This window comes from Eurosta solidaginis, chromosome 1 (assembly GCF_040869045.1).
Source record: "Eurosta solidaginis isolate ZX-2024a chromosome 1, ASM4086904v1, whole genome shotgun sequence".
NCBI classification, from domain to species: domain Eukaryota; kingdom Metazoa; phylum Arthropoda; class Insecta; order Diptera; family Tephritidae; genus Eurosta; species Eurosta solidaginis.
Genome location: NC_090319.1, coordinates 303,477,087 through 303,491,976, shown reverse-complemented (window position 1 = coordinate 303,491,976; position 14,890 = coordinate 303,477,087). Strand labels below are relative to the sequence as shown.

The 14,890-nt window shown below is 34.8% G+C and overlaps 1 protein-coding gene across 10 annotated transcripts in view; it reads right to left on the bottom strand.

Annotated features, from left to right (window-relative positions):
- The window catches only part of LOC137237551 (uncharacterized), a 1,245,508-nt gene that overhangs the window by 547,075 nt on the left and 683,543 nt on the right, over positions 1 to 14,890 (bottom strand). For all 10 annotated transcript variants that reach the window (XM_067761305.1, XM_067761304.1, XM_067761308.1 and 7 more), the window contains one exon: positions 9,668 to 11,175. In XM_067761305.1, coding sequence (XP_067617406.1) covers positions 9,668 to 10,403 — 736 coding nt within the window. In that variant the 5' untranslated portion in view covers positions 10,404 to 11,175. The remainder of the gene's footprint in view (positions 1 to 9,667; positions 11,176 to 14,890) is intronic.

Sequence of the window (14,890 nt, the reverse complement as noted above, 5' to 3'; positions counted from 1 at the left end):
AATTTTCCCGTGGCACAGGGCGCCCACAGTTTTGTCGGCTGTTTTTAAGAGCTACAATTCCCGTTGTGCGAACATTAGCAATACCGACCACCAGGTGCTACCACGCCTCCTGCCGTCACACCATATGCCAGCACAGAAGATATAGGACTGCGACTTCGGACTCATACCTTCGTTGATGTCAGTTTCCTAACGTTTCAAGGTGTTTCTCTGGTGTAGCGAGGCAGCATAGCGCGACAAAAACATCCGTTAGAAAGTCTTCGGAGCTGTACCTATAAGCTGTACCTATAAGCTCCGAAGACTTTCTAACGGATGTTTTTGTCGCGCTATGCTGCCTAGCTACACCAGAGAAACACCCTGAAACGTTAGGGAGTTACTATTCGGCCAAGGATGTCACCCTAGAAATCATAAGCAATCTAAGTGGATGTCATTGCGTAACTCATGGGTGAGAATCGTATAATCCTCGGCGCAGCTACATAATTAAAATTTTACACGGACCCTGGATAAAATTTTTAAAATGTAGACCAAAGTTTGCAGACGTTTGTGTTCATAACATTGATTTCAATAGTCTTCGATAAATCAAAACTATATTTAAGAATGAAAGTCGACCGATTTTAAGTTGAAAGATGTTAACTGCTGTTTTCCGGCCTTTTGATATAAGATCATTATGGATGACCGCATAGCTTCAGTCTTCAGACTAGTTCGACTGTTCACTACGTTAGGGTAGTAGCACATACGGTCATTAGTTCGACTGTCTTGGGAAACCTTTTGCTTCGCCACTTTGAGTGTTCTTCTTGCGAAGGACAAAGCCTCACCTGGTAAATATATGTGCCTACGAATTCACATTTGCAAAAGGAGCTTTAACGTGTAGGTGATATTTAAACTTGGTTGATAGGCTATAATCAATGTGATTCACTCCAAGGGACTAGTTTTGAATAGGGCCGCCATCTTTATGTCAAACCGGGAGACTTGAGTGTTGAAGGATGAAGTGTGAAAATCAAAATTAATATTTCAGATGCCATTGTATAGTTTCGCAAATAAACAGCAGATGTTTAAATGTAAGCCTAAGTGATTTTTCAAACCCTTCTCATACGTAAATATATCCTCAACTTAAGTATGAGGTAAGAATCAGGATAAAGGATAAAGAATTTTCGTCAGTGACTTCGCTTATTCTTTCAGCCAATCGCAACATAAACTTTTTAAAGAAATCGGCACTTTTTTTGGGTAATTTGCTTTTTTAACAACTTTTTACAATTTGAAAACTTGTTCGCATGGGGTCATTTTATTTGAATTCATTGTTCATTATGAATTTTTTGAAAAAAAAAAAAAAATATGCAAAGTGAGAATATAAATTTATCATATAACTTTTCTTTTAGTGTTTTGTTTTAATAACTTTGTGAATTAGGTGATGCAAAATCCATCTTAAGCTGACATCGAAAGCACCCCTTTTTTTAAATAACTTTTAAACAGTTAGAATCGGCGGCGTATATCTATAGTAGGAACCTTCAACTTCTACGTTCTTTTTTTTTAAATCTTTCTTCATCGCTTCAACTGAAAATCGGTTTGAATGTCATTGCCACTTGGGAATGTCTGCCTATGGTTTTTTTTGTGTACGAAAATTGCTAGTTTTTTTTGTGTACGAAAATTGCTAGTTTGCCAGCTCGCCTAGCAGCGTGTGCCATGTTAGCGTATTAAATGCAAGTAGGTATTAAACGTTCTTAACCATCAAATTGCCACGACAAGCAAATTCACGCGTTTGTTTGCTTATCTCAAGTGAATTGCTGGTTTTCGTTTTTTTTTTTTTGGCTTACCACAGCGAACTTACACATTCTCTATAGGCAAGAGTTTTGTACATTCACTAGTCACAGACATATCAACACAAACAATAATAACAACGTCAAAGAATGAGGAGTAATAAGAGTGGCATAGGTCGTGGGCGTTAAAACTCGTAGACTTCACTTTATATTCAAACTCGTTTTTTGTTGTTGTTGTTGTTTCCATTGTGATTTGATCTAACGAATGGCATATTGACATTGCCTTGCTGTGTTTATAGGCTGCGAACTTAAAGAGGCTCAAGTTCAGCTCAAGTGTACTCAAGAAGAACACAAGCAAACACTTATTATGTGATTTTTTCTTCACATATGCATTTATTGTGTGCGTATGTGTGAGTACATTTTCCACTTGTATATTGCAAAACTAATCGCTGAATTGCTGAAATTGGAGGCTATGACAACAATTCGCGAACAAAAACTTATAAGCCGACACTTCGTCAATCTTATATCTTCGCAATGAACGAGGAAAAAGTGCGCTGACAGATAATGTTTTACACTTTCTTTCTTTTTTTGTCTCTGGCCTCAATTTCAAGGGCATTTTTTACGTGTGATTGATGTTTTTAGTTGGGTTTTTGTTCCAGGTTCACTTGCTTTTTACTTCATTTGTGTACGCGGTGACTGTGTTAGATTCGGTAATGTTTTTTTTATAGGAGGAAGCATCGAAAACCTAAGAGTCAATGAGCGAGGAAGCAGCGACAAACTCAGAGTCTGTACGTGACTTAAATTGCACTAAACCTCTGCCCACCTAAGTTCCATTCCCCCTGGTACAACCTTCAAATAACGGCTGATAGGCAAGTTGTAGTGAAGAGTGTCCACTGAAAATGCCTCTATATCTTTCCCGTCCTAGCTTTTACTAATCGAGCCCAAGTAGATACCGTTTATAACGACTTAATCATAGTATTCTACTATCGAAATTACACTGTTTTGGTTTTCATTCTGTTTTTTTGAAATGGATTAAATCATATCTCTCCAACCGTAGTTGTACCGTGGTAGTTGATGGTGTGACCTCATATCGCTGAAAACGGCGTTCCTCAGGGAAGCATAATGGGCCCTATTTTTTTTTGTGATTTTTATTAATGATATTGGTAGCTGTTTTGAATTTTCGCAATTCCTGCTATATGCAGATGATATGAAAATTTTCAATAAGATTATTTGTCCATCCGATTTAATTAAACTTCAGAAGGACCTAGATAATATATTTACTTGGTGCAAAAATAATAAACTTGTGTTAAATATTAAAAAATGCTCTCATGCCTGTTATCATAAATCCCGTTTACTCATTCCTACTTCCTACCGCATTGCGGGCGCGCAACTAAGCACTGTTTCTGAGGTCACTGATCTTGGGGTGGTCTTTGATTCCAAGTTTTCTTTTCATAATCATTTAAACTCTACAATAGCTAAATCTTACCCGATGTTGGCTTTTGTTCGACGATTCAGTTCTGATTTCACTGACTCATATACTTTCAAATCACTATATACTACTTTCGTTCGTTCGAGATTGGAATATGCCGTATTTATTTGGCGGCCGTTAATACTTGTCATATTTATCGTCTTGAAAGGATTCAAAAAGTATTTATTAAGTACGCTCTACGTGCCCTTCATTTTGATCTTCCTTTTCCTTTCTATGAATTCAAATGTTTGCTTATCAATCCTAAGACTCTGAACTGCAGGAGAACTTTTCTCTCTCTAATATTTGTTTTTAATTTAGTACGTGGTCTGTTGATTGGTCCTGCCTTTTATAGCATTTTCAGGTCAAACGAAACTTTTTTCAAGTCAAATGAAACTTTTTTCATTTCAAATGAACCTTTTTTCATTTTAAATGAAACTTTTTTCATTTTAAATGAAACTTTTTTCAAGTCAAATGAAACCATATTACTAAGGTAATTGTCAATGTATTATTATTATATTTATAACGCTAAGTATTTCTCAAATTTTTCTTTAAGACCACTATTTCTAATTAGGCACATTGAAGGCAAAATTTTTGCTTAAATTTTCTTTGTGAATTTATGCTGCAGTTAAGGTCGGCTTAGTTTAGCCTTGCCTTTTGATCGTTTCAATTTTTAATAGATAAATTAGCAGGGTTATACGCTAGGCAAGTTATATTCTACAGTTTAACCACCCACTTAAGATAAGCACCTATATTTTTTACTTGTATCTACTCCTCTTATATATAAAGCACACTCTTCTTCTACATATACTTCGTTAATAACGTAGGAAGAAAGCAACGTAGAGAACAAACAGAAGGAACCAAAGAGCATAACGTGAGCGTATTTCCTATTCACTGTCTGACATCAAATAATACATCGGTTGAATCCTCTGTATTATGCTTTTCTCTTTGACCAACGTCTTACCAAACAACATAGAACGATACCAAGGTATTGAGAGAAACATTACTTTTACCAACTATATAGTAGAGCATGTGGATGGTGGAGAGATCTTTTTTGACTTTGCTGAAAAACATAACGGTAAAAAGTGATATTTTCTACTCTATGGCGTAGTTACATTGCACTTCACTTGTTTGGGCGTTTGAAAACATATATATTTGTTTTTATTCCATTATTTTTCATTGTATACGATCAAAAGGCAAGGCTAAACTAAGCCGACCTTAACTGCAGCATAAATTCACAAAGAAAATTTAAGCAAAAATTTAGCCTTCAATGTGCCTAATTAGAACTAAGCCGACCATAACTGCAGCTTAAATTCACAAAGAAAATTTAAGCAAAAATTTTGCCTTCAATGTGCCTAATTAGAAATAGTGGTCTTAAAGAAAAATTTGAGAAATACTTAGCGTTATAAATATAATAATAATATATTGACAATTACCTTAGTAATATGGTTTCATTTGACTTGAAAAAAGTTTCATTTAAAATGAAAAAAAGGTTCATTTGAAATGAAAATAGGTTCATTTGAAATGGAAAACGTTTCATTTGACTTGAAAAAAGTTTCATTTAAAATGAAAAAAGTTTCATTTAAACTGAAAAAAGTTTCATTTAAAATGAAAAAAATTTCATTTAAAATGAAAAAAGTTTCATTTGACTTGAAAAAAGTTTCATTTGAAATGAAAAAAGTTTCATTTGACCTGAAAATGCTATAGAACGTATTTTCCTTGCTATTCCACATATATGCCTAAGAAATAATGCGTATTTTTTTATGGGATTGGCAAGAACTAATTATGCTGTAAATGCTCCTCTTTCCAGAGCTGTTAAAGAGTTTAACTTGCTGTCAAATTCGTCAGTTTTGGATTTTTCCTAGTCTGAAAATATTTTTAAATTGTTACTTAACCAAATGTTAAATTAGTGCGTAAGTCTTTATATATGTCATTAGTCTGTAAGAAATGTAAGAACTTCAAGATGGGTAAATAAATAAATAAATAAATAAATGAATGTGATGCGATCTTATTAGCTACAAAATTGATGCCCACATTTTTGGACCGTATAGCTAACACTAATCTTTATAAGTATCTAAAGTATTTCTATAGATAAATTGTATTGGGCAAAATGTGCTCCCAATCCCACGTCAGCTATCACGAAGTAAGAATGACTGCCATGACTTGCTGCACAACGGTAAAAAGGTCCTACATTTAAAACGTCAATTACAATAACAAAACCTGTCGCTGAGGAAAAAGTCTAATGAATTGCATTTGCTTCGTCTTCTTCTTACTCTTGTAAGGATAAGGAGACCCACAAATGGTTTTAAAGAGTTGGGCCGTTATTCATGGTCCTTTTCCTGATCTTGATCCGATAAGTTTTGAAAAATAGCACCGTTACAAGCCCAACTTGGGTTAGCCAGATCCTCGTCTGCTAAGTGAAAAGTATTCACGACGAGCAGGTAAGGTTGTTCAATGTGCTGGGGAGGCTATAAATTGCACTGGTAGCCGCTTAAAAGAAATGCGCTACACAACCATTGGACCAACTTGCGACTATTAGGTGGAACTGACGAAGAACTTTTGAAGTACTCTCATCTCTCGACTAGTAAAGATACAATACTTGTTCAGAAGTGAACGTTTTTCCATCATCCATCGTCGTATTTTATAACGTTATGACGAAGTTTAACTCTGATGATGGTCAACGCCGAAACCGTTGGAAAATCGTTCCAGTATACATCAATTAGTCACACTGTTAGAAAACCAACAAAACAAAAATAAGATACTCCACTCGCCATTACGCACATTCATTTTTGTCAATGATTATTTCACACTAGTTTGGTTTTTCTCGCGCTTATTCGCCCACATCTGGGCATCACCTATTGATTGCAGTTCTTTCTGCGAAGGTCAATAATAGTCATAGAGAATTTCATTTCTTTTTTATAATGCTTCTTTTACTTGAGTGGCATGTTTCTTAACGTTCCTTTTTACCTCCTTATATACGCGTCCTAAATGCTTCTTGCTTTTGCTTCATTTGACAAGCATAGAACACCTTGGCAAATGGGAGCTGTGATAGCGATGTTACTGTTTGGCGGTTTATTTATCAGAAAATTGTATTCAAAACGTGACGTGCCTTGCGTGGCGCGCTTTAAGATGCCGCCGATGACTTGCGGTGGAAATATTTCAGAATGAACTTGGATGGAGCTGTCAACTGCTACGCTGCAGTAAAAGTAAATGTCAGGTAGTTTAGAATTGGAGGAGCTGACTATCTTATTCTGAATTAAAGGGAACATTGACATATCAGAGACCATGGGTCTATAAGTATTTAGATATGTACTCAATTAAGTTCTTTGTAAGGTAGTTCCCAAGTCGACAGTGGTATGGTCTCCTCAGCAGAAGCACATATCGTATATCTTCCAAAGAGAGTCTTAGAATCGAAAGGGTTATAGCACTAAGTTCAGCAATTGAATTCTTGAAGGCTTTCAGCTTCACACATCAGCTAATTGGTCGGTCAGCCCATTCTTCTGGGTTCCCAAGCACAGGCATTATATTAAGGATTCTATAGAGCCTCGTTCAGAATAACTCTATATTTTGTCAGATTTTATGCTTTAATTAAACCAGTTTGAATAGTTTTCGTAATAAATTCAATTTTCGTGTTCGCATTGCCAGATTTTTTCGAAACAATTTTGAAACTTTCTCAGCTTAATTTTGAGACAGTTTTTGAATTAAGTACGAGATCATTAGAGACTTTTTTGGACCCTATATAGAAAAGTTTTCTTTGGAAAGATTTCGTTGAATCGGCCGAACCGTGAGGACCTCATATGGACTGAATGAGTTCATAGTGTTACCAGAAGTTTGTTTTATAACCAAACTGAAAAACCTTATCAAAAACGAAGACGAATGTTAGAAAATTGCTCCATCATCTTGACAAATACTAGAAGTTTTCTTGGACCTTTGCCACTTGCTGCTTCTAGATCTGAAAACTGTGTCACTCTATATAGCTAAGACTAAAGCCTGGCTAGCACAGGGAACCAGCATAAAACGTGCTCAATCGTTTATTTCTCCAACCCGTACTTCCTAATTTAAAATCACGTTTCCAGTAAGAATAACGGTGCTGAGCCACTTTTAATGATAGGAGTGGCTTTGATCTTCACACTTTACAGCCCCGCTGGGGTCCAAGCTGTTGGGTCGATCATATGCAACTCTCGCCTTTTTTTAATCTCGCTCAAACTAATTGGGACGTCTAAGGGGAAATCTTCGTAGATTGCACATTTTTAAGCCAGCGCTTCCGCTGTCTGATTCCCATCTATTCCCATATAACCTGGGAACTAAAATAGATTTACCCTTGTCACTATCCCTATTATTTTCAGGGATTGCTTACACTCTCACACACGATACGGCTGCAGTTTAAGCTATTCATTTCTAGTGTTTATACTGCTTTGTTTACGGCTACTACTTCCACCTGATAAAAGCAACATTGATCTGGCAGTTTGTAGGCTCTGTTTATTTCCAAACCAGGACAGTATACATCAATCTCTACTCTCTCTACTAATTTCGAACCATCAGTGTTCACGTATATAGCCTCTTCCGCCATTTGGGCACCCTTATGCAAACTTTCCACTTCTATTGTTGTTCTAGGAGCCCTTTCGAAGCGCAGATACGGAATCAGGTAGTCTGTTCGTCCTGCCATATATAAGGCTTTATTACGATATTCTTTGCCACGAGGACTGTAGTTGAATGTGCAGAATGTCATACAGTGAAGCCGGTTATTTTTAGGGCTCTTGTAATACTAAGCATTGATAGCCTGCATACCCCTTCAAAATTTTTTGAGGTAGATACTTTTTATGTTGCCGTCCAACAAACAAGGACTCCATACTATAATTAACAACCGCTATGAATACCTCATGAGAGAGGGTGAACGATAGAACCCACGTGCACCCTAGCAATGCTACTATCTGGAATGATTCCTTCATATTTTGTGTAAGTTTTCTCCTGCAGGGACATCCCTTCTTGTTAAGACCTAGCCCAATTTACGCCCTTATATCTCTTGGTTAACAAGATCATGTCTCTTTTCTGCACGTTGGCGGTCAACACGCCCAGGTTTGTATATACCAAAGCGTCTGATGCATCAAAGCGCAACTTCAACGCTTTCTGCGTACGACGTAAGTTTGAGGGGTCCCTCTTCGAACTTAGTGAGCATTTGCTAACCAGCATCTGCTGTAGAGATTTGATAAAAACCCCGCTTTGCGGCGTGCTAGTGTCTATCGATTGTATGGCCTCATACAATCCCACTTGCGAAGGAATCTTCCTGCAATTTAACATGCAGCCGACTTATCTGTTTATTCCTGAATGTACGTACTTGAATTTAGTTAAGACCATCCATAACCGCTCGTTGAAAGACATTGTTTAAAGCCGCGGCAATGTCTGTAGGTACACCTATGGGATATTCCTTACATTTCACGGATTTCTCTATGTTTATTTTATATCCACCCTGTGCAATTCCACGTCTACCGACTTGCCCTTAGAGTATGCATGTTGTATTGTGGATAAAGTCTATCATCCTCTCAAATGTTTTGAGGAGAAGTGCTGTTAATCTAATGGACCTATAGTGTTTGGGATACATATGACCGTTCTACCACGCCTTCGATAGGAATCACGGAAGCTTTTCAAGATTGAAGTACATGATTCAGCCTTATGCACTCATCGAAATATTATTTTAAGCCATGTTACGATTGCTAAACCCGGAAGTTGTTGTACGGCAAGCAATTTATCATCTGGACCTGGCGATTCAAACTATGAGAAAGTTTTCATCACCCATTCGCTCTTGGTATCGGTCACCAAGAACGGCCTATCAGCCCCGTGATCGAAGTGTTAGTGCTGTCTGCTGCCTCTTCTGAATCATATCGCTACTCCTTAACTGCTAATATACTTACTAAGTTTTACTTCAACCAGGTTTGAAAAAGTAGTCCGATATTTTTAAATTTTACAACAGAAAAAAAAAAAATGCTTCTAAATGAATTCTGCTTTAGCTTAAATTTCAAATCCGTAAATTTCGACCTCAAAAACTCTTTACTTTAAATTTTGTTCAAATATACAAAAGCTTGTGTCGATATATAGTTTTTTCCCCTCGCCTGTACCAACGCTTGAAGTTCAGCAGTTCATTTCACATCACTCAGTAAATAAAATCTACAAAGATTTTTTTTTCGCGGAAACAAAACATGATATGTATATCTTATATACATAGATATTTATGTACTCATTTACGAAAGAGGCATTCTTTTGCTGTTCGTTTTTTTCGGTTTCAACTTTAAAATTACTTGTCATACCACACCTCCAAAAAATTGTCCAAGATTTCCGAAGTAGTTTTGTATGGAGCAAACAAAAAACAAAATATCCAATTCCAAATTTTGCATGTAAAAGTTTATATAAGAAATTCTAGATATTTTTCAAGAAAGAATAAAAAAACGTTACTTACCACATGGAAAATGCTGCGATACAAGCAACAGCAGAATGCTAAAGATTTGTGTGTAGCCAAAACTGGAGCGTAAGCAACGCCAGTAAGTTTGTTGTAGTTGTTGTTGCTGTTGAGGCCGTCTATAGTAGCTGTAGCTGCTTCTGCTGTTAGCCTTCATACTTTTGCCATCATAGTTTTCCATACTTAACAGCTGGTTGTTCGTACTCAGCCGTCGTTGCACCTGACACTGAGTCTGTGACTGGACTTGAAATGTGTTGTAGTTGTTGTTGGTGGTGGGTTGCAAAGAAGCAGCAGCAGCGTTATTGGCTAACTTCTTCTTCTTGTTTTCCACTTTGCAAAGTGTGGTGTTATGCTGCAAAAGGATTTTGCTGTCATTCATTTTGGAGGTTGTTTTGTTGTATACCTGTTGTTGTTGTTGTTGTTCTTGTAGTGTGTCAAGAATTTGTTCGTTGCTTGTGACTAAAGCGTGTCCATTGACAGCGTTCAAATTTGTGTCAGCTGTTCGCAACTCTTGTTGTTGGTATTGTTCACGGAAGTCTTGCTTCTCGTATTGGTGGTACTCGTCGTAGTCGAGGAGCCTTTGTTGGTTGTGCGGCGACATGGATTGTGCTGCGCGTGTTGCACGTTGCGTTGATGCCAGTTTAAAGTTTTTTACTTTCAAGTTTAGCTCAGAGTGTCCTAATATGTGTTGTTCTTGTAATTTAATGCAATTTTCTATTTGAGTTGTATGCGTCATTTTTATTGTACGCGCACCAGGCGTATTCTTCTTTGTCTGGTTTTTTTTTTTTTTTTTTGTTAAACTTTAAAAAAAACTTTCACTTTCTCACCCTTCCTCTGTTCATCAACTACCTTTCTCTCTATTTTACTTTCGACTTAACTTGTTTCCTCTTGCAAATCGCCCTCTATAGTTTGCTTGTTTTGAAGTGTTTTTTTTTTTTTTCTTAATTTGACCAAATGCGATTTTCTCGTTCCTCAAGTTGAAAACTGAAATTTTAAGTGCATCGAATTAATTATTTCATTGCACTATCAATGTTTCTCTTCACCACCGCCTTCGTTGCCTCTTTTTGCGTGCGGCACAACTTGCCACATGAATTTTGTACAACAATTCTTTGCTTTAGACTGAAGTTAGTTTTCACTAGGCACGCCCACTTTTTTAGTGATCTCTTTGTTTCTATGTTAAATTTATTAGATCGAAATTTCTATCGTCCCAAAGTTTTGTCGTAATTTTTTTCCTGTTTTACAATTTGCAGTGAACAATTTTAATTGCTCCAAATGTTGCCCAAATTCTGTAAAGTTTTATTTTATTTTTTTGTTTGTTTTGTTTTTTTTTGTTAAACGTTCATTCACTTATGGCAAAGTGTTCATTGATTGAAACACGCTGATAAGTTTTGGGTGATTTTTTTTTCTTCGCCAGCAGTTTCTGATAAGTTTTTGATAATCCCTTGGTTCTTTTTTTTTGTATTTCTGTCTGCCAGTTTACCAAAAGTTTTAATTCACACTGAGTCAATCTGCGAACGAAGAAGAGAATGAAATACTTAGATTCGTGATGACTTAATTGTTATCGTATATGAAAATTGTTTTATGTAATTGACGCAGTTGAAATTTAATTAAAATATCCTTAAGAAATTCTTAAAATATTATTTATGTGTGGTGTGTTGGAACAATGAATGTATGCGAAAAGTGTAAGTGTAAGCATAAGCTTTGTCTTTGTAAGTATTGCAGAGAAAGAGAATATAAGCGTAAGTGTTTTCACTGCACTGTATCGTAATCTACGAACAACGTACGTGGTGGAGTTGATGTTAGCGAAATAGCACAGCATTTTTAGACAAATACGACATCCACTGTTGGGTACTTTTATTGTATTAGTTTTAATGTTTAACTTTAATAAAACTTAACTCCTGCTTTTGCTTTGAATTGTTTTAATATTTATCAAGTTATTTAAATATTTATTTTCAATTTTATATTTCAAAAATTTTAATTAAGTAAAAATACATTGTTTGTTATAGAAATAATTTCAACAATTTTATTAATTTTTTATTGGATAATTACCACATCTACATATAAATTGAAGTCTCTGAGCATATACACAATTTTCCATGCATGCAAGTACACAAAGAGATGTATAAACAGCTTATATGTTGGAAAGAGCCAGAGATAATTATAAACATGAGTTAACGCGTGAATTTTATTAGGGCTTAAGTATAAGTTTGGGTTTTGTTGGTTGCAACATTTTTGTTTACTATTTGGTTGGGCTAATATGAAATCGCCAGCCGCCATGGTGTGGTGGTAGCTTGCTCCGCATATCACAACAGAGATATTGGGTTCACGCCCCGGGTAAAGTAATATCGAGAATTTAGAAACAAGTTTTTTCAACGATACACATTGGAAGAGCAGCTCGTTTCCTAATCTCTTCGGGGGTTATCGCGCCTGACACTTATATATGAAACTAAAATGAAATTAAAATAAAATAAAATAAATAAAAAAAAAATAAAATTAAAAAAAATAAAAAAATTTAATAAAATAAAATAAAATACACCAAAATAAAAGAAACTTAAATAAAAAACGAAACAAAATACAACAAAATATAGAAAAATAAAATAAAGTAAAATAAAATAAAATATATAAAACAAAATGAAATAAAATAAAATAAAATACCCTAAAATAAAAGAAAATTAACAAAGAAACTAAATAAAATACAACAAAATAAAATAAAATAAAATAACTTAAAATAAAATAAAATACACTAAAATAAAAGAAACTTCAACAAAAAAAAAAAATAAAAAAAAAAAATAAAAGACAGGAAAATATTATAAAAAAAATAAAACAAAATGAAATTAAATAATGCAAATAATATCAATTTATTATCGGCTTTCTATCGAAAAGTTATCGAAGCTGTATCGATTTATTATCAAAATACTATAAATTTCTTATCGTTCTTATTTGTCATCGATTTGGTAACAACGACTCAGCGGTTTGTTATGAAACAGTTAGCTATAAAACTCCATAAAAAATTAATGGCATATGTGTAACTCTTGCATAACAAGCCGACAAGAAACCAATAAGAACACGATGACAAGCTGATAACAAATCACAAGCTCGATGATTTTATTTTACCATCAATAATTCAATTCAATTCAATTTATTTAAACTTTTTAAATACACGGTTTTAGATGATATGGCTTCTTAAATAAACCTTAAAACTATAGTATTATAAGTGAGTTTAAAATATATCGATTACTAAAACTTAAAGTTGATATAAGGGAAAAAATCTAGCTTAGGAGACTTAGGATTTAGCTTAGAAAAAAAAACTTGGAAATTATATTTTGCATTAAAGTTAATACTACCTATAAATACTATTGATAAATATAGTACGCAGTTTAATTATATGATAAACTAAGAGTAATTTAGATTGTAAATTAGTGGATTTGTACATATATCACAGAGGCGTTCAAATTTGTCAGTTATTTTTTCAATACGGTCCGAAACGAGACTGATTTTATTTAATAATTTGGGAAAAATTTAAACAACGTGACATCAGGACGGACAAGGCGACAGCTGTTTCGATTATACCTTGTAAATCTCTTCAAAGCCTTTTCTCCCGGGAGTGGGAGTCGAACTCGCACCCCTACGATAGTTGAAATGGTTGTAAACGCAATCAGCTACGTCATGCCTGTTGTGAAGTCTTTCCCAATTGCCTTCTTTATGCATATTTTAATCTTTTACACATTGCATACTTCGTATGCAATTATGTGTTAAAGCTATGCTTGGTACGGCGGTTTTCAAAGAAACTTTGGTTTTTGTTGCTGTTTTCGTTCTATTTATAGAACTACAACGAATTAACCAATTTTGTCTGTTTGTATGATTTTTAATAATCGGGGATTGCCCATATTGGTTTTTTTTAAATGTATGAAAACATTTATTTGAAGCAAGAGAGACTGATTTTGTTTTGTGTGTGCAACTTTGTAGTTGAAAAATGCCACGGCAAATCAAACATAATTTTCAACAACTTATTTTGTTTAACTTGTATTTTTTCAATGTGCGTTTTGGCACATTTACCCCAGACTGGGCACCCGTATAAAATTATAGATTGAAAAATAACTTTAGCAATTGTGGCCTTATTTTCATTACTGAGCTTAGATTTTCGGTTTATTAACGGATACAGAAGTTTTAGAGCTATACTAAATTTAGTTTGAATATATTGGGTGTGATCTCTAAAGCGTAATTTTGGGTCAAGTACAATTCAAAGATATTTGATATTGGTCGACCACTGCACCTCAGTATTGCATATATTTGGTTTAGAATTGGGATAGTAACAAGAACTTCTTTTTCTTGTGAAAAAGAGGGCTTGAGATTTGTTAACGTTGACTTTAACTCTCCATTTACACAAATAGTCGATGATAATGTTTAGAGAATACTGTAGTATTTCTACAGACTTTTGACCAAACTCATGGGAATTAAAAATAGCAATGTCATCTGCATACATTGCGTAGTTACAATCAGGTAATGCTGGTATATCTGAGCAATAGATAATATAGAGTATGGGGCCAATAACTGATCCTTGAGGAACGCCAGCAGGAATTAGTTTAAGGTCACTAAACTCATTGCCAACTTGTACACAAAAATATCGATTAGTTAAAAAGCTTCTAATAGTTGCGATCAAATGCGGCGGAAAACCGTAGTTAATTAACTTATAAATTAAACCATCATGCCACATAGTATCAAAGGCCTTCTCAATATCTAAGGATACGAGGGCAGTTGATTTTTTTGCTTTAAAGTTTAGTTTTATATGCTTCCATAGTCTTTTAAGTTGATGAGTAGTACTATGAAATTGTCGAAAACCAAACTGTTCGTCTGGTAGGATGTCGTTGGAAGATAGAACCTCCCAAATTTTACATTTCAATACCTGTTCTAGTATCTTGCTGAGGCTACTTAATAGGCTGATTGGTCGATAGCTAGTAACAAGATTTTTTGGTTTACCTGCTTTGTGAATAGGAATAACGTTTGCGACTTTCCAAGTGTCAGGAAAGTATTGTATTTTAAGGCACGAATTAATTAAAAAGGTTAAATAATCGATTTTACTTTTAGAAAAGTACTTAATCATCACGTTTTTGATGTCATCAATTCCAGATGCCTTTCTTGTATGCAGCTGACCAATGATATATGATACCGTTTTGAAATCTGCATAGTTAGAAGTAGGGGTATTTATGACAAGACGATCGAAGT